General features: G+C 37.7%; 1 protein-coding gene across 8 annotated transcripts in view; it reads right to left on the bottom strand.

Moving 5' to 3' along the window:
- TMCC1 (transmembrane and coiled-coil domain family 1) overlaps positions 1-25,871 on the bottom strand; it is a 263,955-nt gene that overhangs the window by 59,637 nt on the left and 178,447 nt on the right. The window contains exon 1 of one of the 8 annotated variants that reach the window (XM_047744048.1): positions 25,041-25,079. The exons of 5 other annotated variants lie outside the window; for them this stretch is intronic. In XM_047744048.1, the coding sequence (XP_047600004.1) occupies positions 25,041-25,064 (24 nt within the window). In that variant the 5' untranslated portion in view covers positions 25,065-25,079. Of the gene's footprint in view, positions 1-2,176; positions 2,335-25,040; positions 25,080-25,871 lie in introns of those variants that run through there. 2 more of the 8 variants (XM_047744037.1, XM_047744018.1) reach the window with 2 other exon arrangements.

Below are 25,871 nucleotides of genomic sequence, written 5' to 3'. Positions count from 1 at the left end.
TTAAGTGTCTGTCTTTGGCTCAGGTGGGATGGAGCTCCACATCGGGCTCCCGCTGGGCGGGAAGCCTGCTTCTCCCTCTCCCGCTCTTCCTGCTTTTGTCTTTGTTCTCGCTGTCTCTCTCTGTGTCAAATAAATAAATAAACTCTTTAAGGGAAAAAAAAAATTAAAAGCTCAGTTTGATATAGTGACAGCTTAATGTAAATAACACTTGTTTACAAGGTAAAGCATCTATATATGACTAAGTGATTACACAGGTATGTTCTGAATTGCCATTGTAAATTCTGGGCATTTGTATAGAAAACTTAAGCAACATCAACACTGGTAAGGAAGTGTCTGGACTTTCTCCATTACATATATGAGTTAAACATACAGATGTGTGGTGATGCAGGGTTATTAAGAAAGGAAAAAGGGAATTATTCGTCTTTAGAACTCATCAAATCTGGAGATACTATAATCTCATTTAAAAAACAGATGTTAAGTTCAACATTGTCCCGCTTTCTAAAATTCTCCATTTATTACCTAAAGTCAGAAACATTTCTCCCTCAAATCTTCCTTCAAAATATTCCTTCTGTAGTTTAGAATGAACTCTTAACAAAGCATGTTGCAATCTCATGTAAGGAGGACATATATGAACCCCAATCTATAGCAGTTTGATGTACCCAGATAGTCATACTAAGAATTAGAGATGCAGAGCAAGTACCTTATTTTTGAGTATTTTAAATCATTGTTTCAATGACAGCATTTTAGTTCACCAGAGTCAATGAATAGTTTGTTAAGTGAGAGGGAGACATGGGGAGGGAAGCAAGAAAACAGTTTCATCTACAATCTTTTAAGCAAATTTTCTCCACTTATGAATTAATACAATCATGGAGAAAATAAATTAAAAATGTTTAAATTACATTTCATGTTCCCCATCTCCCTGTCGACTGTCAGTAGGGGGGAAAAGAGTTAATTTTTGTTTTACTACCAGTCTCCACCTCCTATCCTTTGAGGGCTCTCCCACGAATTCTTTCTTTTTGACCAACCCATTCAACCTGAGCTAGCATTCTTAATAAAACATAGATAAGTAAACTGACCTTTTATAACCCCAGAACAAACAGATGTGCCAAGGTTTTAAAATCCAAGATACAGAACAAACAGAAAAAAAAAGTACAAAGCAGAGCCACAAATCTCTTAACGAAGGCAGTATTTAAATTATTAACCATAAATCATAAGAGAGTAATTTAATATCAAATTTCAGAGTAAAAAATCTGGACCTTAAATCCAATGGCTCAAGGGCAAATAGTATTAATGTATATTCATTTTAGAATCAGGTAAAACTATAAAAAAATCTGTTTTGCTTTAGTATTATCTCTTAGGAAATAGATATAACCATTTATCGGCTCATTTATAGAACCTATTAAAAAAATCATGGTAAAATCAAGATATGACCAAGTTTTCTACTCAAGATTACAGAACAAACGTGAAAATGGTGGTTGTGTTGCATAAAGCTGGATCATCTTCCTATTCAGTTGTATCTCAGAGATTTGTTCTTCTGATCTGAAGACATAAACTTTAGCACTGAGATACGTGCACGCTGCTTTACAATTAGGAAAACTGCCAAGTCTTTGGGAAAAATACAGTGAAAACAAGGAGCTGAATGATAAGAACCTTTGTTTTTAATGTGAGAAGTATTTCAAATGGATCTAATCCAAGTTCTTATTTGTTATGCATGCCTAGCATCTTCAAATTTAACCCAAGCTTTTCCTAAGCTGCCAAAGGCAAACGAAACTCTCTTGTTCACTGAAGGAAACACTTATTTTCTGATAACTTTTCTGCCTGAGAGAGTGAGGCTGACATTTACTCTGCACTGAAGCAGCCCATCACACGGGAGTCGGAACACTCCAGTGATCTGAGCATGCCCACACTGTCAAAAGAGTGCTCTGTACATTCCGCCCAAATAGCTATGGGCAAAATGAGCAACTGGGAAACACATAACATGCTTCTTGATTATTGCAACCTCACACAAATCAGTCCAAAAATAGCAAATGCCCATGGCTGAGATCTACTACTGAAAAATGCTGAGTTTTAGCAGCTCAAAGCATTTCCTGTATCTATCTATTCAACCAGCCCCCACTTAAAGCTGTAGAATTATAGGATTAAGGAAGAGTTTTTTAAAAAAAAGACAGATACACACACATATACAACATACGGTTTCCGAGGAGAGTGAGGGTTCCATGCTTGTAAGGGAGAAAGAGGAGGAATATGCCGAATAACCCTCGGGTTTCTCCCAGATTTGAACATGCTGTACTGTGGCATGAGGTCAGCAGAGACTGACTCCAGCCCTGTGAGGCTGAATTCTACCCTGACAAAGCAGTATCACTGTAATATGAAGCAAAAGGATCCAGGGCATGTTGGCAGCTGTACAGAGTGGCTGTTCTAGAAAGTAATGGCAATTCCAAAACAAGAGATCTATGCTGTCACATGAGATAATCTTCAGCCCAGTTAAGCAATAAGCACCAAAAATACTTGAATCCTAAACACAGGCAGCTCAAAATATTAAAAGGTAGGAAAGAACTTTCCTCCTTAAACCTATTTTGTGTCTGGAGGACAGGAAGTGGGAAACTTGAAGAGCTATTGGTTGATTTGATTTCTATCACTAATATTATATTGATCTTGATCTGGGTTGAGGAACAGTCTTCTGGACATCGTGACCTAGGTGAGAAGTCCCAAACCTTCTCTGTGATTTTACAATAGAGCAGGGAAAATATCTTGAAAATATATTTTTGGTAATGCATATACACCAGAACTGAAGATAAGGTAAATAATCTCATTTCTCACACATATCCAGAAGGCAAAGGTTGCACAAACCTAATGAACATTATTGTTTCTTTTTAGGTCACCAAGAATCCATGTAAGTGTACTGTTAGAAATTCTTCCCTGAAATAAGGGGAATACTAAAAAAGTCTTATGCAGGAAAAGGAGCCAGAACATGGTATTTCTGCCAAGAGAAAATATGAGACAGTGCACATATAATCCTTTAAATTTTGTGGTCTCCCTTACATTACAAAAGTTCTACTCCAGACCAGAAGTGACCCAATTGTTTAATAAATAAAATTTAGCCAGGAAATAGCAGTAAACACAGGACACAGAGACAAAACAAAACTGTAGTAAAGTACTACCACAAGGTAAATTAAGTTCTTCAACAGTTCAGTACTAGCATAGATTAAATGAAGTTAGAATTTAAGCAGGCTCCATGCCCAACGTGGGGCTTGAACTCACAATCCTGAGATCAAGAGTCACATGCTCTGTGGACTGACCCAGCCAGGTGCCCCATTAAACTAAAATTTTAAGTAAGTTGAAAATTTACCCTATGGCATACTACTGCTTTAAAAAAAAAAAAAAAAGTCTTTCAAAACTCTGTTACTTATATAAAAAACAAACAAACAGCCGGGTATACCACATAATGATCTTGATGATTAGGTCTCTTCCTGCTTTTCCCATTTTATCTCCTCTGTGTTCCATTCATTGAACTACCCATTACTGCCATTTTACAGGAATAGAAATGGAAAAGTGGGAAGGTTAATAACTTGCTCAGACTTAAATGGCTAAGGATAGGATTTAAATCACATGTACAATTCTCACTCCACACTCTTACCTATTATATAAATTATGTTTACAATAAGAATTCTATATTTAAGGAATCATTAGAGACAGAATATGAGCACCCACAATAGAAAAGTGAATCACTGTAGGTTGGAGAAAAGTTTCAAAGAAAGAGGTAGAACTTAAACTGAGCTGTTCATTCAAATACTTGAGGCACTGTTCTGGAGAAGCATCAAAGAACAAACATATGCCTACCTGCTAGCTGGGGAAGACAGCCAATAAACAAATATAATAACCATATATCCATTGGTGATGAATGGTATGAAGAAAAATAGAGCAGCATAAACAGGACAGAGGATGACGGGCCTCTCTGATAAAATAACATCTGACCAGAGATCTGAATGCAAGTATGCAGATATCTGGGGAAAGGTAGTCCAGGGAGAGACACCAAGTTCAAAAGCCTTGAGGCAGGAATGGATTTGGTGTGCACAAAGAATGCCAAGGAGGATGAGACTAAGGGAGGATGAGACTAAGGGAGGTAAAATAGAAAATAAGGACAGAAAGGCTTGGTGGATGAAAGTGGACTGTGTATGACACTGTAGGCTACTGTAAGGAAGTCAATGGGAGTCTTGAGCAGAGTTAGGAAAGGTTGTAGGTTTTAATAGGATCACTCAGAGTAAAGAACAGAAAACACTGGAGTTAAATGAGGGCTGGGGCATGGGAGAGTGCTTAGGAGACTATTAAAATAGTCCACACAAAACAACTTAAGTCAAGTATCTATGGCAGTTATCTGACATCCACTGAGGGAGCAAAAAACAGGTATTAACAAATACATAATGGGAGTGGGGTGGGAGGGTAAGGAAGAAAAATATAAAGGCTTTTCACTTACAAGATATACTAGTTTTAATTTTGTAAGTATTAGGTCACCAATATTGGATTTAAAAAGGAGATATACCAAATTTGATTATTTATAGGTTTCTAGTTTCCAATCAAGGTTTTTTTGGATGTATACTTGTACCTGAACACCTAATAGGTGATCTTACAATTTCTAATACAATTTTTCCATTCATTAAGAATTGTACTTAAGATGTAATTCAACATCTTATTAAGTTTAGGAAACAAAAATAATCACCAAATAGGAGAAACTATTACTGGGTAGTTTCAAAAGAGGTAGTTTTAAAATACTGGATATTCAGCTTCCCATGTTAATAAATTTTGCTTTATATCATTTTACAGGGACTTCTGAAAGAATAATTTACTGTGAACATGAGTTTTTGTGTTGATATCTAGACTGTTGAAGGAAATTTTGATTCCTGTTATAGGATATAGAGGGAACAGTGCCCAGAGAGGTCATTATCAATTGAAGAGGAGTAATTGTATTCTGTTTTTGAGTTCTGAGCTTTTTTCTTATGATCTAAACAGAAGGTCAATAGAAAATACATTTGAGAGGGCAATAAAACATTTCTTTGGTGTATGGGGTTTATTCCACCGTGAAGCTAGGAGACATGAACTAAAGTTTTTTATTTCCTTCTATGAACCAGAACAGGAACAGAAGGAAGCATCTGATAAGCTATATAAACCTGTACAGATACAGCACTATATAGCTTCAACCTTTAGGCCAAAAATGAATAGCCCATTAGTAGGGGAACAAAAGAAGTTCATCATTCACACCTCATCTACAAAGGAAATAAGTGACTAAAAAAGGGATGAAACTGTTACACCCCTAAATTACTCTCCAAAGTCCAAAACAAAATTTTTTGAGAGGAGAGACGGATCCTGTATTAATTTATTAAATAAGTATTACCATGTGTCAGGCCCTGTGTCTGGCATTTAGGGAGGAAAGAGTGAATAAGATGAGTAAGTCTTGCATGCTACTGACATTCGAGATCACTTGCATTTTCTAGACTACAATATTTCTCAACACTTTGTAAAAACTCATACCCCTCTTCAGTACCTTCTCATTCCATATACTATGTACTCTCCCCAGCCTAGAATCTTTATTTTGATTTCTGTAATTTATATTGTGGAAACAAGAATTGTACTGACCTCCCCGCCCCCCCCCCCCCCCCCCCCCAATCATACATCTCCATCAGAGAGCTTGGTCTCTAGAGCCTTCTAGGGATGTTAGGAAGCACTATTCAGATCAAACACCTCATCTGTGGTATGAAAGCCAAGATACTGAAAGAAGTGAAGGATGCAGTAGTGGCCAGATCAGATCTAGAATCCATCTCTTTTATTTCTCTGTTTATGTTCTTTCTACTACACCATGCTGTTGTCCTCTTACCATCTTTTTCCTACTTCATGCATTCACTCCATAGTAATCTGGCTTCTTGTGTTTACCACTGCTTAAAAACAAAGGAATAAAGAAATGAGCAAAAAACAAAAACACCCTCAATTTCTGCAATACTCATTTTGTAAGCTGTTTCCAGTTTAGTATTTGTGCCTTATATCTTCACTATATAAAAACTTCCATGGAAGCTTTTTGTTTTGGACAAATTACTTCTTCAGATGCTATCTGACTATGTGTTCAAAAAGGTTCCTTTCTGGGGAACCCTCCTACACTGTTGGTGGGAATGCAAGCTGGTGCAACCACTCTGGAAAACAGCATGGAGGTTCCTCTAAATGTTGAAAATAGAACTACCCTATGACCCAGCAATTGCACTGCTGGGTATTTACCCTAAAGATACAAACGTAGTGATCCGAAGGGGCACGTGCACCCGAATGTTTATAGCAGCAATGTCTACAATAGCCAAACTATGGAAAGAACCTAGATGTCCATCAACAGACGAATGGATAAAGAAGATGTGGTATATATACACAATGGAATACTATGCAGCCATCAAAAGAAATGAAATCTTGCCATTTGCGACGATGTGGATGGAACTAGAGGGTATCATGCTTAGCGAAATAAGTCAATCGGAGAAAGACAACTATCATATGATCTCCCTGATATGAGGGAGAGGAGATGCAACATGGGGGGTTAAGGGGGTAGGAGAAGAGTAAATGAAACAAGATGGGATTGGGAGGGAGACAAACCATAAGTGACTCTTAATCTCACAAAACAAACTGAGGGTTGATGGGGGGAGGGGGGTTGGGGGGGTGGGGTTATGGACATTGGGGAGGATATATGCTATGGTGAGTGCTGTGAAGTGTGTAAACCTGGCAATTCACAGACCTGTACCCCTGGGGATAAAAATATATGTTTATAAAAAATAAAATTAAAATAAAATTTTTTTCAAAAAAAAAAAAAAAGTTCCTTTCTATCCCCAAAATTAATCCCAAGGTTGTCTGAAGTGCTATGTGAGCTCTTTTGTGTGTTTTTAAAATTGATATAATCAATACATATAACATTGTATTAGTTCTAGGTGTATAACACAATGATCTGATATATGGATATGTTGCAAAATGATTATCACAGTAAGTTAATTAACATCCATAACCATGTATGGTTACAAAAAATTTTTCCTTCTGATGAGAACTTTTAAGATCCACTCCCAGTATCTTTCATGTGAGTGCTTTTGGAGCCCCATTCCCTATACTGAGAGTCAATTAATGATAGAGTTATGGGGGAAAGTAATCGGGTACTCAAAGAATAAATTCAAATCTCTCTCGAGATGTGGGTTTAGAGGGCACCTGGGTGGCTCAGCTGCCTTCAGCTCAGGTCATGATCTCAGGGTCCTGGGATCAAGCCCCCATCAGGCTCCCTGCTCAGCAAGGAGTCACCTTCTCCCTCTGCCCTGCCCCCCACTCGTGCATGCATGTGCTCTCTTTCATATAAGTAAATAAGTAAGTAAATAAATAAATAAATAAATAAAATCTCTTTTAAAAAGATGTGGGTCTATAATCATTGACACTTAGAGGAAAACAGCACACTTTCAACATACTTCAAACAATCACAGTTTACATTTTTTTAAATAACAGACCATCTTCAATTTCTCCCTCTTAGATACTGGAGTCTCAATGTTTTTGTTGAGGAATATGGGTAATCTGGAAGGAAAGGTTTTTTGTTTTTTGTTTTTTAAATAAAACAAAAAGCACTCACCATCTGTGAAAGACATTAATTTGGAGGCCCCTAATGAGCCAACATTCCTCGTATTAATGCCCTGTACCTTCCCACACCGAATCTGGGTTTGGTCACAGGACTAGTACAGCAAATGGGGCTTTAGTAAGCATGATGCAGAGACCTGTTAAATGCTTGGAAACTGGAGACTGTTCTTTTGAACACTCCATGGAACCTACTGGACATGATGCAAAAAAGCCCAACCAGCCATATAGAATACTAAGAATGGAAGAATCAAGGTCGCTGGCCAAGAGCCATAGCTAAATTCTGAGTCAATGGCTAATACATATTGCTAGTCATGTGAGTGAGGCCATTTGGACATTCTGGGCATCTCAATATCCCAGTCAACACAAAGGAAAGCAGAAGAACCACGTGGTCAGTCCATAGAATCATTACATATAAATAAGTTGTCACTTTATGCCATTAAGCTTTCAAAAAATGTTTTAAATTAGCACTATAAAATTAACTTTTCAGACATGTGTACAGTTCTATGAATATTAAAACAGGCATAGATTCACGTAACGATCAGCATAATCAGAATAAAGAGCAATTCCATTGCTCTAAAAGACTCCCTTGTGAAAAATGTTCAGCATTACTAATCACTGGGGAAAGCAAATCAAAACCACAATGAAATACCACCTTAAAATAGTCAGAATGGCTAGTGATGAAAAAGATAAGGAATAAGTGCTAGTGAGGATGTGGAGAAAAGGAAACCCTTATTTACTGTAGTGGGGCGGGGAGGGGGGAGGAGGCTGGCAGTATGTAAACTGGTATTACCACTGTGGAAAACAGTATTATAAATAGAACTAATGAGGTTCCTGGATAGCTCAGCTGTTTGAGCCTCTGACTCTTGATTTTGGCTCAGGGCTATGGGGTCAAGCTCTGTGTAAGGCTCTGCACTCAGTGCAGAGTCTGCTTGTCCCTCTCCCTCTGCTCCTCCACCCACCTCAAATAAATAAATAAAAATCCTAAAAAAAAACACCCCACACAGAATTACCATATGATCCAGTAATTCCACTACTGGATATTTACCTAAAGAAAACAAAAATACTAATTCAAACAGATATATGTACCCCTATGTTCACTGCAGCATTATTAATAGCCAACATAAGGAAGCCATCCAAGTGTTAATTGATCAACGAATAGATAAAGAAGATACGGTACATAAATACAGAGGGATATTAACCATAAAAAAAAGTACAAAATCCTGCCATTTGCGACAACATGGATGGACCTAAAGGGAATTTTTTTTTTTTTAAAGATTTTATTTATTTATTTGACAGAGAGATCACAAGCAGGCAGAGAGGCAGGCAGAGAGAGGAGGAAGCAGGCTCCCTGCTGAGCAGAGAGCACGATGAGGGGCTCGATCCCAGGACTCTGAGATCATGACCTGAGCCGAAGGCAGCGGCTTAACCCACTGAGCCACCCAGGCGCCCCATCCTAGAGGGAATTTTGTTAAATGAAATAAATCAGACAAATATCATATGAGTTCACTTATATGTAGAATATAAAAAAACAAAATGAACAACAACAAAAAAACCCAAAAAACCGAACAGACTCTTAAAATACTCTTAGAGAACAAACCGGTGGTTGCCAGAGGTGAGGTAGTGGCGGGGGGTCAGGGGGTGTGTGTGAAACAGATTAAAGGGTACAAAGTTCCTGTTATAAAATAAGTCACAAAAATGAAAAGTATAGTATAGTTAATATAGTCAATGATACTGTAATAATTGTAGGGTAACAAACGGTGACTGCACTTATCACAGTGAGCATTGAGTAATGTAAAGAACTGTCAAATCAATATGCTGTACACCTGAAACTAATATAACACTATAGGTCAGTTATACACCATAAATAATTAAATAAATAAATGACTCTCTTGTGTAGTCACACTTAACCCCACCACCAATGCATAATCCATTCTTTTCACCATGATTTTGTCTTTTTTGAGAATGTGATATCAACAGAATCATATAGTATATAACTTTTGAGATGATTTCTTTTACTCAGCACAATGTCTGTGACACACATCCAGGATATTGTATGTATCAATAGCTATTTCTTTTTATTGTTGAGTAGTAGTCCACTATATGGATATACCACAGTTTGTTTATCCATTCACTTGCTGAAGGACATTTGGATGGTTTCTACTTCTTGGCAATTATGAATAGAGCTGCTCTAAACAATGGCATGAAGAATTTTGTGGAAATGTAAGTTTTCACTTCTATAGGTTAAAAACCTGGGAATGGAATTGTTGGGTCATATGTTAAGTGTACCTTTAACTTAAAAAGAAAATTACCAAAATGTTTTCCAGAGTAGTTGTACCTTTTTCCTTTCCTATAAACAATGCATTAGGGTTATTTGCCTGTGTCCTTGTCAGTATCTGAAATGGTCAGTTTTCATTTGTGCCATTAGACCAGTAGTATCTCATCCTGGTTTTAATTTGCATTTCCCTAACAGCTAATAATGCTAAATATTTTTCATTTATTTATTTACCACCATACATCTTCTTTGGTAAACAGACTATTTAAGATATTCAAATTCAACAATTTTTCAAATGGGTTGTTTTATTCCTGGTCAGTTTTGACAGTTTTAAAAATATACTCTGAATATATGGTCTTTGTCAGATATGCAATCTGCAAAATTTCCTCCCAGGCTATAGCATGCCTTCTCCTTCTCTTAATAGTGTTTTTCATCATTAAAAAAATTTTTAAAATTTTGATGAATTCCTTTTTATTTTTTAATGTTATGAATTGCGCCTAAGGAGTCATACTTAAAAACATTTTGCCTCATCCTTTTCTATGTATTCTTATGAAGGTTTTATGTTTTACAGATGGATTTATGAACTATTTTGTGTTAATTTTTATATAAAGTGTAAGATTACATAGAGGCTCATATTTTTGCATGTGGATGTCAAATTTGTCCAAAATCTTTTTTAAAACACTAGCTACTTTCCATTATCTTTGCATTTTAATGAAATATGAATTGGTGATATTTATGTGTGGTTCTATTTTTGGACTTCATATTCTGTTCCAGCAATCTATCCTTTTGCCAATGTGATACCATCTTGATTACTGTAGCTTTGTGATAAATCTTGAAACTGCGTAGGATTAATTCAGCTTAACCTTCTTTCACAAAATTGATTTGGCTACTCTAGTTCCTCTGCCTTTTCATATAAATTTGAAAATAATCTTTTTGATAATTACAAAAAAATTTTGCTAAGATTCTTTACTGGAATTCTATAAATCTATGGAACTGGACAGAAATGACATTTTTAGAATGCTGAGTCTTCCAATCCGTGAATATATCTTTGTATTTTTTTTATCTTTAATTTCTTTCATCTGTGTTTTACAATTTCAGCATAGAAATCCTGCAATATGATTTTTATACTTCTACTTCAGTATTTTTCTCTTGCTGCCATTGTAAATAGTAAATCCTTTCCTCCAATTGTTCATTGCAAGTATATAAAAGCTCAGTTGTTTTGTGTGGGTTGGCACTGTTATCTTTAGATCTTGCTAAACTCATTTATTAGTTCTTAGAGTTTTTTCTGGATTCCTTGGGATTTTCTATGTAGGCAGTGCCGTAGCTATGAGCAGAGACAGTTTTATTTCTTCTTTTTCCATCTGTATGCCTTTTATTTATTTTTCTTGCCTAACTGTACTGGCTAGCACTTCAAGTACAATGTTAAAATAGTAGTGATCAGAGAGGACATCCTTGCCTTCTCCCCACTCTTAAAATGTAAAGATTCAGGGTTACACCATTACATATGATGTCAGTTGCAGTTTAAAATTTTTTTTGTTAGATGCCCAATCAGTTGAAGAAATTTCCTTCTACTCCTAGTTTGCTGAGAGTTTCAAATAATGTATGGTTAATAAGTTTTGTCAAATGCTTTTCCTGCATCAACTGATATATGGCTTTATTTGGGTTGTCAATATTGAGAATTATATTGTTTGATTTTCAAATACTAAACTAGTACTGCATTCCTGATACAAACTATACTTGGTCATGATATATCATTCTTTATATACATTGTTATGTTCAATTTGTTAGTACTTTGTGGAGCATTTTCTCATCTATGTTTATGAGAGATATTGGTCTGTTTTGTCCTCTTGTATAGCTTTTGTCTGGTTTTGATATCAGAGTAATGCTGGCCTCATAAAATGGAGTCCCTGTCTCTTTTATTTTCTGTAATAAATCACAGAGAGTTGGTATACTTCCAGAAATGTGGAAGAATTTGCCAGTGACTTTATGTAATTTCTTTTTCAGAATGTTTTGAACTACAAATTTCATTTCTTTAATAGTTCTAGAACTACTCAAGCTATCTTTTCGACTTAGATAAGTTTTGGTAGTTCACTGTTTGAGAATTTGGTTTCCTCCATTAAGTTGCTGATTTATGTATTTCGAGTTGTTTATAGTAGTTCCTTATCATCTTTCTGATGTCTGTGGGTTTATAGTGATATCTTCTCTTTCATTCTGGACTTTAGTACTTCATTTCTGCCATCATCATCTTGTTAGAGATTTATCAATTTTTTAAAAAATTTTTTAAAAGATTTTATTTGAGAAAAAGAGAGAGAGTGCACATGAGCAGAGGGAAGAGAGAGAAGCAGGGTAGGGAGCCCGATTCGGCGCTTGATCCCAGGCCCCTGCGATCATGACCTGAGCCAAAGGCAGATGCTTACCTGACTGAGTCACCCAGGTGCCCTGAGATTTATCAATTTTATTAATCCTTTCTATGAACCAGCTTTTATTTTACTGTTTTACTCCAATGTTCCTTTGTTTTAAATTCCATTGGTTTCTACTCTTATTTTTATTACCTCCTTCCTTTGCTTGCTTTGGGTTTATTGTTTTTTTTGTTTTTTTTTTTTTTTTTAAGATTTTACTTATTTATTTGACAGAGAGAGATCACAAGTAGGCAAAGAGGCAGGCAGAGAGAGAGGAAGAAGCAGGCTCTCCACTGAGCAGAGAGCCCGACAAGGGCCTTGATCCTAGGACCCCGGGACTACCACCTGAGCCGAAGGCAGAGGCCTAAACCACTGAGCCACCCAGGCATCCGGGTTTATTGTTTTTACATTTCTTCAGATTTGTTAAGGCTGGTGCTTAGATTGTTGATTTGATACCTGTTTTCTTCTGTAAGTTTTTAATGTTATAAATTACTACTTTAGCTGCACCCACCCATTTTTGAAAATAGATTGACTGGGGGCACCTGGGTGGCTCAGTGGGTTAAAGCCTCTGCCCTCCGCTCAGGTCATGATCTCAGGGTCCTGGAATCGAGCCCCGCATCTGGCTTTCTGCTCAGCAGGGAGCCTGCTTCCCCCCCACCCCCGACCCCTGCCTGCCTCTGCCTACTTGTAATCTCTCTCTCTGTCAAATAAATAAATAAAATCTTTAAAAAAATGATTAATTGAAAGCATGCACGCAGTGGGGAAGAGGAAAGGGAGAGAAAAACTGAAGCAGACTCCATATTCAGTGCGTATCTGAGGCAGGGCTCCATCTCACAACCCTGAGATCATGACCTGAACCTAAACCAAGAGTCAGACGCTTAACCAGCTGCGCCACCGAGGCGCCCGTCCTCCAAATTTTTGTTATATATTTTTTATGTTTTCATTTTCTCTCAGCTCAAAATATTTTCCAATTTCCTCTGAGACTTTCTCTTTGACCCATGGATTATTTAGAAGTACGCTGTTTCACATCTAAATGTATTTAGGTATCTTCCTGTTATCTTTATGTTATTGTTTCCTAGTCTAACTCTCCTATGGTCAGAGAACATATCTTATTTCAATTCTTTTAAATTTATTTCAGGTTAGTTTTATCATACATGATAGGGCCTATCTTGACTGGTACCCGGGCACTTGAAAAAATATATATTCTGGGGCTGTTTTGTTTAAAGTGTTTCATACACATCAACAGATCCGGTTGGTGGAAGGTGCTACTTGGTTCTTTTTTCAAGATTTTATCTATTTATTTGAGAGAGAGAGAGAGAGAGCAGGAAGAAGGGGTGAGAAAGAACTAGACTCCCCCACGCTGAGCAGGGAGCCTGACACAGGGCTCAATCCCAGAACCCTGAAATCATGACCTGAACTGAAGGCAGATGCTTAACTGACTGAGCCACCCAGGCACACTTAGTTCTTCTATATACTTGCCAATTTTCTGCCTACTAGGTTCTACAGATCACCGAGAGAGGAGTGCTGAAGCTTTTAACTGTAATTGTGGATTTATCTGCCTTTTCAGTTCTATCCATTTTTTCTTCCAGTATTCTCAAGCTCTCTTATTAGGAGAGCATTTAATATTTTATGTACATATACAGTTTTAGAGCTGTTATGTTTCCTTGGTGAACTATTTTTAATCCTTATGTATTATCTTTATTTCTAGTATTTCTAGTAATTTTCCTTGCTCTGAAGTCTACACTCAAGCTTTTTTTTAATTTTTTATTTTTATTATTATTTTTTAAAGATTTTATTTATTTATTTGAGAGAGAGACAGTGAGAGAGAGCATGAGCTAGGAGAAGGTCAGAGGGAGAAGCAGACTCCCCGTGGAGCTGGGAGCCCGATGCGGGACTCAATCCCGGGACTCCAGGATCATGACCTGAGCCGAAGGCAGTCGTCCAACCAACTGAGCCACCCAGGCGTCCCCCCTTTTTTTTTTTTTTAAAGATTTATTTATTCTAGAGACAGAGAGAGAGAGACAGAGTGTGTGACTGCACGTGCAGGGGGAGGGGCAGAGGGAAAGGGAGAGAGAGAAAATCCACACATAGACTTCCTGGCTGAGCATAGAGCTCAGGGCAGGGTTCATCCTAGGACCCAGTGATCATAACCCCAGTTGAAACCTAGAGTCAGCTGCTCAACTGACTGAGCCACCTAAGTGCCCTGAAATATACCTTTCTCTGCCCCTTTTCTTGTAACTTATTTACATCATCATATTTGAAGTAAATTTTTTAAAGAAGCAGGAGATAATCAGAGCAGTTTTTTTTTTTTTTTTAATCCACTTTGGGGGCACCTGGGTGGCTTAGTCAGTTGAGTTGTCAACTCCTGGTTTTTGGTACAGGTCATGATCTCAGGGTTGTGAGATTGAGCCCTGCATCTGGGTCTCACACTCAGCATGTAATCTGCTTGAGATTTTCTCTCTCTCCCTCTGCTCCTCCCTGCTCACACTCTCTTTCTAAAATAAATAAATAAATCTTTTTAAAAAACCACGTTGATAAGCTGTCATTTACTTGGCATGTTTACACCATTTACATTTACTGAAATTACCAATATGTTTGAATTCAGGTCTCCAATTTTATTATTTGTTTTCTGTCTGTCCATCCTGTTTTTCATTCCATGTTTTTTTCCTCCCTTCTTGGTCTCTTCTGGGTTATCTGAACAGTTCTTAGTATTTTATTTTATTTTTTATTAACATATATTACTTGTTTCAGGGGTACAGGTCTGTGATTCATTAGTCTTTTTTTTTTTTTTTTTAAAGATTTTTATTCACTTATTTGACAGAGAGCGAGAGATCACAAGTAGGCAGAGAGAAAGTGGGAAGCAGGCTCCCGCTGGGCAGAGCCCGATGCGGGGCTCGATCCCAGGACCCCGGGACCACGACCCAAACCGAAGGCAGAGGCTTAAGCCACTGAGCCACCCAGGCGCCCCTGTGATTCCTAAGTCTTAAACAATTCACAGCATGTACCATAGCACATACCCTTCCCAGTGTCTACCACCCAATCACCCCAACCCTTCTACCCACCCTCCCCTCCAGCAACCCACATTCTTACTATTTCATTTTAATCTACTGGGTTTTTTACTACGTATTTTTGGGAGGTCAGGTTTTGTTTTTTTGTCGTTGCTCTAGCGATCACCATATACACATGTAACTTTTCACAGACTACTTAAAATTAACATTTTACCACTTTAAGTTAAAGTACAAACCTTATCATTATCACCATTTTAGGTTCTTTTACCCTCTCTTCATAATATATTATGTATTTATATATAGTGAAAATCCCATTATTGATTTATAATTCTTTGCTTTCTACTGTTAATGGAAGAATTCAAGAGAAGTATAAATATTTTACAGCAGGATCTAGTAGCTGTAAATTCTTTATTTTATCCTCATCTGTGAGGGATACTTTTGCTAGACATAAAACCTTAAGTTGATACCTCTGCCACCAGCACTTTAAAAATGTAATTCTACTTCTTTCTGTCATCAAGATTTCTGATGAGAAATATGAAGTCATTTGAACAGTTGTTTCCCTGTAAGCACTACATCCTTTTTCTCTGCTTTTGGGATTTTTCTTTGTCTTTGGTTTTGGTGTCATGATAGTTTTAGTTATTATGTGTTTGGGTGTGAGTTTGTCTCTATCCTTTTTAGGATTTCCTGTATCTATAAGCTTAAATCTTGAATCTATAGGTTTAGGTTATTTGCCAAATTTGGGAAGTATCTAAGCATTATTTCTTCAAATAAATTTTCTGTACCACTTCTTCACCTCTCCTGTTGGAACTTTAATGACATGAATCTTAGACCTCTGTCATTATCCCACAAATCCCTAAGTTTCTCTTCAGTTTTTTTCTCAATACTCCCGCAAATGACAGGATAATTTCTACTTACTATTTTCATGTGTACATTGACTTTTTTCTCTGTCATTTTCATTCTGCTGTTGATCCTATCCAGGGTTTTTGTTTTTTCATTTACTGTATTTTTTGGTTCTAAGTTGCTCATTTGATCCTTTACCTCTTTTGTTTCTTTGTTGAGACTTTTTATCTTTCTATTCAAGAATGTCTGTCCTTACTTGCTGGAATATTTTTAGAACTGCTGTTTTAGTTTTTGTCAGCACTATGTCTGTTTTTTTGGCATTGGCATCTTTTGGCTGACTTTTTCCAAGTGAATTGATTTTCCTATTTTTTTCAAACGCCAAGCAACCTTTTTATTGTATCCTGGACTGTTTGGACATTATTATAAGATTCTATCTAGGTCATCTTAAAATCCTATGGAGAATACTGATATTTTTCTTTTAGTAGGCAATCAACCCAGTTTTCTTCAGGCCATAGTTTCTGACCAGCCTTCTGTGGATTGTGGTTTCAATTAAGTTTTTAAAGTCTTTGCAGTGGTATTTGGATCTGTCCCATATGTGTACCACCTGTTGACATTCTGGTACCTAAGCAGTGGTCTAACCCATACTTCATTTTTCAGAGAGTAGATGTTATTTGGGGTTGAATTTCTACACGTACAGCACATGAGTAAGCCTAGGAGTTCATAATAAAATTTTACTAAAGAGTTTATTTACCTAGCTTCTCCCTTTCAAAATCTCCCCAGTATTTCCTGATTCATGAGAGTTCCCCTTTCCTGTCACATAGCCAGAAAGCTTGGGTTTTATTTACTTCACTCTCACACAACTTCCACAATGCCTGTGTCTGGAGCCAAGCAGCTGAAGGAGAGAGGAAAAAAAGCAAATGCGGATATCCTACCTTTTTGGGACTAAAGCTCCACTAATCAGAGAGAAAGTTTCCCTGCCCCCAGGGCTTTAGGCTCCGGTCAGACCCCAATCTGCTGCCACCACAGAACCTCTTGAGGTTCATGGCACAAGAGAAGAGAGGAAAAAAAAAAAGGACAATAAGAGGTTTCTGTACTTTCTCTGAGCATTAGAATATCACCTTCTTATTCCTTTGCACCTGAGCTGATGGTTTCTCCTGGAGTTCTCTCTATTAATATTGGTGCCCGCTTCTGTGTTTTAGGCTGTGCTGAATTCAGGCCTGAGGATACCAGAATGGGAGAAATCTGAGTTTAACCTTAGTTCTACAGTACTTCAAGATCTGCTTTTCTTTCCTAGTCTGCCTGTTACAATCTACCTTTCAGAATTTTCAAATAGCTGCTCTATGCCAGGTTTTAAAAACTGCATTCAGTGGGAGAGACTGGGTGAAGTGTACCTGCTCCATCTTACTCAGAACCAGAATTTTACACTACTAAGTTTGGAGGTGATTTGTTACATAGCAACAGATGACTGGTACAGAATCCAACTCAAGAACCAATCATGTAAATGCAATTCACATTAAATAACACATTCTTTACACATTTTTTCTAGAAAAGTCACCAGATAATTATCAGTTAACTATTAATTACTACCACTAATTAAGTAGTGGAATATTCTAGGCTTTCTTAATTTGGTTCCTAAGAAACAGATTCAGTTTCATTATTGGAGTAATCAAAATGATAGCAATGAAAAACTGCAAACACTTGTTTCTTAGAAGTGGGTTTATTCTGCCGTCAGATGTAATTTGTCAATAAAGGACTGGAATCTCATTCTTTCATGCCCTTGCTAATCATCAGTCAGAAGAACTAAGAGAATCATGGAGGAAACTGAAATGACAAGGATAAATTTGGAAAGTGAAAACATCTTTTTTAAAAAGATTTTATTTATTTATTTGACAGAGAGAGCTCACAAGTAGACAGAGAGAGAGAGAGGAGGGAAGCAGGCTCCCTGCTGAGCAGAGAGCCTGATCTGGGGCCCGATTCCAGGACCTTGGGATCATGACCTGAGCCGAAAGCAGAGGCTTCAACCCACTGAGCCACCCAGGTGCCCCGAAAGTGAAAACATCTTATGAGAAATTCTTTTCTTCAAAGTTATTCTTGTATAGAATTTCTAAAAGGTTTTTTATACTCTTGAAAATAAAAGTATTTTACCAGCAGGCAGCATTTCATTCAGAATACCCTACTAAACTACATAATCAAGAATAAGATGTTTCCTCAGGGAAAAATCTGGGATGTCAATCAGCTCCACTGTCTCTTCATAAGCTCTGCCCAACATAAGCAAATTACCATGAATAAATCAGCTGTATAGATATCATTTCACTCCCACATTTGGGCCAAATTTTCAAGTTTCTGTAAAGATGTGGGATAACAGGAACTTTCAAACACTGCTGATGGGAGTTTAAATTGGTATAGTCATCTGGATAACAATTTGGCCATGTCTAGTTATATTAAACATGAATATATTGCACAACTCAATAATTCAATTTCTAGATATATATACTAGAAAAACCCTCTTGCATATGTGTGCAGGGAGACATTCTGAAGAATATTTATTGCAGCACTTGTTTATGAAAAGATGAAATAATGGAAATACCCTTTATACCTATTAATAGGAGAATCAATCTAAATTGTGGTATATTCACCCAAAAAAATACTGTATAACAATTAAAATAAATAGAATTGTATGTCTCAATGTGAGTAAACTGCGAAAGGATGAAACTGGGTGAAAAAAGAAGTTACAGAATACTATGTATTATTTATGAATACATGTATACATAATAAAATTACAAAAAATATGTTCATGAAAAATACTAAATTCAGAATAGTTATGTTCAAAGAAGGGGGAATGGATTGAGGAGTGGTAAACACAAATTAAACTTTCTCTGAAGCAAATATAGCAAAATCAGAAGTCTGAAAAAGCCTGGTAATGGTCCTTGGACACTATGTTATTCTCTTTCTTTCTGTTTGTTTGAAATATTATAAATATGACAAGCAAAAAGGAAAAAATTATGAGAACATATATACCAGTTACATTACTGTGTAAGCAGTTACACGAACACTCGTGTGTTTAGTGAAAAAATATTTTTTTTAAGCTTTTATTTATTTGTCTTATTGTCCTTTTTTTCTTTTCTCTCTTCTTTTGTGCCATGAACCTCAAGAGCACAAGCAGGGGGAACAGCAGGTAGAGGGAGAAGCACTCAATCTCAGGACCTCAGGATCATGACCTGAGCCAAAAGCAGACCCTTAAACAACTGAGCTACCCAGGCATCCCAAAAAAGTAAGATTCTGAAAATACATTAGCCAAATACACACACATACAATAAAAACTGTTTAAGAAGGCTGAGGGGCTCCTAGGTGGCTCAGTTGGTTAAGCATCTGACTCTTGATTTCAGCTCAGGTCATGATCTCAGCTCTGTGAGATCAAGCCCTATGTCAGGCTCTGAGCTGGGCCTGGAGCCTGCTTAAGATTCTCTCTCCCTCTGCAACCCTCCCACCACCTCCCACTTGCATGAGTATGCACACACACCTCTCTCTTAAAAAAAAAAAGAAAAAAGGATAGCTAAGAGAACCAGGGGCTACAAAGGTTTAAGTACATTTCAAAATGACACAAATGAGAGCAAGTGATGTGAACATGTGTAAGAACCCTAATGACCAGGCTAGCTTCTGTTATGTCTTAAGTAACGATCTCATCAATCAAGAGTCTAAGGAGAGCTGAGCTGTCTTTTTTTTTTTTTAAAGATTTTATTTATTTATTTGACAGAAAGAGAGAGATTGATCATAAGTAGGCAGAGAGGCAGGCAGAGAGAGAGAGGGAAGCAAGCTCCCTGCTGAGCAGGCAGCCCGATGTGGGACTCGATCCCAGGACCCTGAGAACATGACCCGAGCCGAAGGCAGAGGCTTAACCCACTGAGCCACCCAGGCACCCCAGAGAACTGAGCTATCTTATGATCTTTCTGCTTTCCCTAGCTATCATCTGCTACAACACAGTACAGCAGGTTATTTGGCATATGTTGTAGTTGGGCAGTGGTTACTCAAAGATGGGGACTGGTAGAAACCTATCTACTTATTACCTGGGGGTGCTTTTCGAAACTCTGGGAAGGGTACCATAGACTGAGTAGGGCCAAAAGACTTGCTCTTGCCTGTAGAATTCAGAAGTGGTATACTACAGCCAGAGCAGCAACAGGAGTTTTAGTCACTCTATACCCTTTTGTGCTAGCTCTAATATGACTCAGTAGGGAAGGGGGTAGGGAATGTGTCTTTCTAACCATATAAACCATCCAGAAATCTGCCAGGTCATCTAGGCTGAGGCTGCAGATCTCTTACAAGGAAGTGCGGCCAGGTAACATGCTCCAGAGTCATTGTTCACTTGGTACCTACTAGCACAAATGCCAAACTATCTATTGTACTGACTCCTCTGCAGTTATAAATGTAACTGGGAGGATATGTCTAGAACCCCCAGGAAGCCTGCCAGAATGCTACACTGCAGTCATTCAGGCCAGATAAGACTGCAGTAGTTATTCTAGCACACAGTTGTCACACTTTAGTTACATATCCCCTTATGTTAGTAGTACAATGTTGGGCAAAAATAAGTCCAGGCAGTTGAATCACTGTGATAAAAATTTTCCTCCTTTAAAATATGAGGGTTGGTCCAAGTACTGATAACCATTCTTTTGTGTTTTGTGTTTTGTTTTTGTTTTTCCTAGGAGTGAAACACATGGCTTTTGCCATATGCTTTTTTTTTTCTTCCAAGTTTTTATTTAAATTCTAGGTAGTTAACACAGAGTGCAATATTAGTCTCAGCTCTAGACTTTAGTGATTCATTACTTAGATATAACACCCAGTGCTCATCACAACAAATGCCCTCCTTAATGCCCATGACCTGCTTAACCCATGCCCCCACCGATCTCTCCTCCAGTAACCATCAGTTTGTTCTCTATATGATAACCATTCTTTTGAAATCTGAGCAGCCTTTACTTTCAGTTACAAAAAATTTCAAAGATAGAGGGAAATAGAATGTTATAATGAACAGCTATACATCCACCACCTAGATTAAACACTGTTTTCTACCGTGTATTGTCTTTACACACACACACACCTAAACCACTTAAATTACATGATACTCCACATTAAAATACTTCAGCATCTCTATACAAAAAAAAATTTTTTTTAAGATTTTATTTATTTATTTGACAGAGATCACAAGTAGGCAGAGAAGCAGGCAGAGAGAGAGGAGGAAGCAGGCTCCCTGCCGAGTAGAGCCTGATGCGGGGCTGGATCCCAGGACTCTGGGATCATGACCTGAGCTGAAGGCAGAGGCTTTAACCCACTGAGCCACCCAGGCGCCCCATATACAAAATTTAAAGCCATTTGCCTAAATATCTACAATACCATTATTCTGCCTATTAAATTTACCTCCACTTTCTAATATCATTCAGTATCTAGTGATATTAAGAGATTAAAATATATACAAACTTCCTAAGTGAAATAAGTCAGAGAAAGACATAAGATTTCGTTCATATATAAAATTTAAGAAGTAAAACAAACGAAGAAAAAAGACAACAATAAAATAGACTCTTAAACCACCAGAACTGACTAGTGGTTATCGGAGGAGGCTAGTGGGGGTATGGGTGAAATAAATAAAGGGATTAAGAGTACCCTTACTGTGGGGGCGCCTGGGTGGCTCAGTGGGTTGGGCCTCTGCCTTCAGCTCGGGTCGTGATCTCGGGTCCTGGGATGGAGCCCCGCATCGGGCTCTTTGCTCAGCGGGGAGTCTGCTTCCCCCACCTTTCTCTCTCTGCCTGCCTCTTTGCCTACTTGTGATCTCTATCAAATAAATAAATAAATAAATAATCTTTAAAAGAGTACCCTTACTGTGATGAGCACTAAGTAATGTATAGAACTGCTGACTCAATATATTGTATAACTGAAATACAACACTACACATTAATTATATTGGAACTTAAAAAACAAAATGATCACTTCTAATAATTAAAAAAAGTACATCTATCCAGGTGACAGAAATTATAGTTTTTTTTTTCTTTTAAAGATTTTATTTATTTTAAAGAGAGAGTGAGAGAGAAAGTGTAAGTGGGAGGGAAAGAGAGTTTTAAGCAGATTCCACATTGATTACAGGGCCCAATGCAGGGCTTGATCCACGACCCTTAGAGCAAGACCTGAGCCAAAACCAAGGTGTGACTAACTAACTGCACCACCCAGGCACCTCAGAAATTATAATTTTAATAACACTTTCTGAAAAATACACACTGGGCATGTAGACTACTCACAACAGTTCCACTGTCACCAAGGTTCTAAGTCCATAGGCTGGAAACCACTGGTCTATGATTCATAAGTCTTAGGTAAGGAAAACAAAAAAACAATCCAACTCCATAACTGTACTTCTTTTTTGAAAGAAGAACTGTACTTCTTTTTCACATCCCTGCTCAGATGCTCCATTAATTAAGAATACCGAGGACTGGAGTGGATCTCTATATTTTATTACACCATTCTGTTGCAATACCAATTAGTTCAAAATCTACCTTACTTCCAAAAAAAGTGACTTGAAAAATTTATGCATTTTTTATAAACTCAATAAAAATAATGAATAAAGAACAAATATCTTAGAGGACAGGGAGATAAATAAATGAATTAGAAATATAAACTAAGGCTAGTTACTGCAATTGACTACTTCTGAATTTTCTGACAAACACAGCAAAAATGAAAATACACTGTACTTTTCCATTAGCTATATTTAAGTGCTTAAGAAATTATCAGTATACTGGGGCGCCTGGGTGGCTCAGTGGGTTAAAGCCTCTGCCTTCAGCTCAGGTCATGATCCCAAGGTCCTGGGATGGAGCCCCGCATCGAGCTCTCTGCACAGCAGGGAGCCTGCTTCCCCTTCTCTCTCTCTCTGCCTGCCTCTCTGCCTACTTGTGATCTCTGTCAAATAAATAAATAAAATCTTAAAAAAAAAATTATCAGTATACTTAATTGGAGGAGAAATATGCATGTGAATTCTTTTATAAGAAAAACTAACAAAATTTTAAAAAATGATTTCTACAAGAAATGGAAAAGCATTCCTTGTATATGATTCTGATATCCATCTGTAACAAAAATCAAGGGCTTACTATAAAATTATAGGTCATTGCTTCTTGGCCTTTTGGCTAATAAGATCAAGTGTAAAGTCAGAGTTCGGTGAGTGAGTTTCTACAAGTTCAGGCCTGCAGCTTCCTAGTAATCTGACTTGATATGGGAGAAGGCTAGGATAATCTAAGGGACACATGTGGCATCTTCCCTAGCACACTGTTGCCAAATATCAAGGATCTAATCTGAATTTTTGACAGAAGTATGTGTGTGACAGAATACATTATAAGGTTGAGCTCACGGGTGAGTGGTCTGGCAATAAGTTTATAACCTCCATGTATTAATAGCCTACGAATTTTTTTTTTTTTTTAGATTTTACTTATTTATTTGAGAGAGAGAGTGCACAGGAGCGGGTGGGGGGGGCGGAACAGAGGAAGAGGGAGAAGCAGGCTCCCCACTGAGCAGGGAGCCCAATGTGGAGCTCAATCCCAGGACCCCAGGATCATGACTTGAGCAGAAGGCAGCTCCCTAACTGACTGAGCCACCCAGGTCCCCCTAACAGCCTAAGAATTTTACCCCCTGATTCTGTTTCCATTCACGCCAAAGGTTCAGTGTCCTGTGTTCATAAGGCATGAGGAGTCTGGCATCACCTTATTGCATAAAGTAATGAAAAGGGGAAAGATGCTGGAAACCTAAGCATTCTAACTTCAGATCCCTGCTCTTTTTTTTTTTTTTAAAGATTTTTATTTATTTATTTGACAGACGGAGATCACAAGTAGGCAGAGAAGCAGGCAGAGAGAGAGGAGGAAGCAGGCTTCCCGCCGAGTAGAGAGCCCGATGCGGGGCTTGATCCCAGGACCCTGGGATCATGACCTGAGCTGAAGGCAGAGGCTTTAACCCACTGAGCCACCCAGGCGCCCCCAGATCCCTGCTCTTAAACACTACATAAGAGAGGGGCAAACTAAACTTAGCAATCATATGTTTAGTTGCTTCTTTTCCTACTCTCCATCATTTATTAAATGCACACATGGTGGCAAAATGAGCATTCAGTATCAGCTTTTGCTAAAACAATGTTTCTCATCTCAACTGTCTTTTCTTCAAAATCCCAGCCCTGTCATTTCTGAGAAGCAAATCCGTATAAATGAAAACAAATCAGACCTTTGTGATCTCTGATACTCTTATTTCATCTTCAAGTGCTTCAGACGGCCTCACAGAGAGTATGGGCTCACTATGTATTAGCTGTCTTTCCTGTCCATACTTCCACCTTAGGTATACTCTTAGAGACATCAATCACCATAAATTCAGAAATCAAAAGTTTGCAAATCAGAATTAAGAGTTCAAGGTCCTTTACTCCCCCTGTGCCAGCTGATGACATCTCCAACAGATCAACTCCATCTAAGAATAGCAGGTCTACTGCTTGATAATTGAGTAGCAGCAGGGTAACAACTAAAGCTTGAACTTTGTACTTGTTGTCAAAAGATAATGGCACAGGATAAATCAAGGAACAAGAAATTGTTCTGCTCTTTTCTTGTACTCTTTTTGGTCTGACTTATATTCCCAAATAATGTTTCTCAACTCAACCACGGGGAGGATAAGATGTATGTAAGGGGTAGAGAGGTAAGAGCTAGGGAGCACTTAAGAGTGCCTAGTTCCACAATATTTGGAGCTTAACCACAGGCATTTTATTGGTGGGTGAGAAAAGTCTACAAAGGGTATGAATAGGGAATTAATTCTAAGAAGTAACCTCCTTATGGTTTAAAGCAAAGTCTATCTACATCTATAAGTTGTAGTATTATTCTGGCCTCCTGTACTTACCTCTTCTTTCCATCTTGACTTCATTACTTCACTGGATGGTGTTTTGTCTTCCCTCTGTCTCTGGCTAAACTATTATATGACTGTGATTTATAACATTTATAACATTTCCTAGCTCTTATAGGATTTATAGGTTAATCAAAAGGGATATACCTTTGACCTTATTAGCATATGGCTCTGTTCCACCCCACCCTCTGAAATCACCTATCTCAGGACTCATCAGCCTTTTGGAATTATATCTTAACCTTTCATATAATTTAACAATTTATTTTTCTAATAATTTAAATCTCACCAGTGTTACCCTCCTCCCTTCCCTTCCTCCACCCATCAGGATCTACAGCCTTTCACACTAAAGTCAAGTTGGTGTATAGAAATCACAGCTTAGTCAACCTTCTACTTACTGATTACTAACTGTTTAACTTTCACAACTGTGTAACTTTCACAACCACTAAACATTAGTTTCTTCATCATCAAGGTAAGAATACAGCACACCTTATAGAACTGTTCTGAGTACAAACACACATACCATCAGCTGCCTGCTACTACTACTACATGCAATAATTCCCGAAATTTCTATGTATATGGCCCTTTACAAGTTTTCAAAGTAACTAATTTTAGACATCATCTCCATTTTACAAAAAAGTTTGATGCTTACACAAAATCCTGAACGCGGTAAAGCCTCAGTAAATGTCAGCTACTATTCTGAAGGTTAAATGACTTATTCAAGGTTACATACATAACATAGGCTAGGATTAGCACCAAGGAATTCTGACTCTTCACTAACTTCTTTTCACTACTTTACCATTCAGTTAATTGCTTCTACTTCTTTGCTTC

This window comes from Lutra lutra, chromosome 1 (genome assembly GCF_902655055.1).
Source record: "Lutra lutra chromosome 1, mLutLut1.2, whole genome shotgun sequence".
Taxonomy (NCBI): Eukaryota; Metazoa; Chordata; class Mammalia; order Carnivora; family Mustelidae; genus Lutra; species Lutra lutra.
The sequence above is the reverse complement of the archived record's forward strand: the minus strand, read 5'-3'. Positions and strand labels throughout refer to the sequence as shown.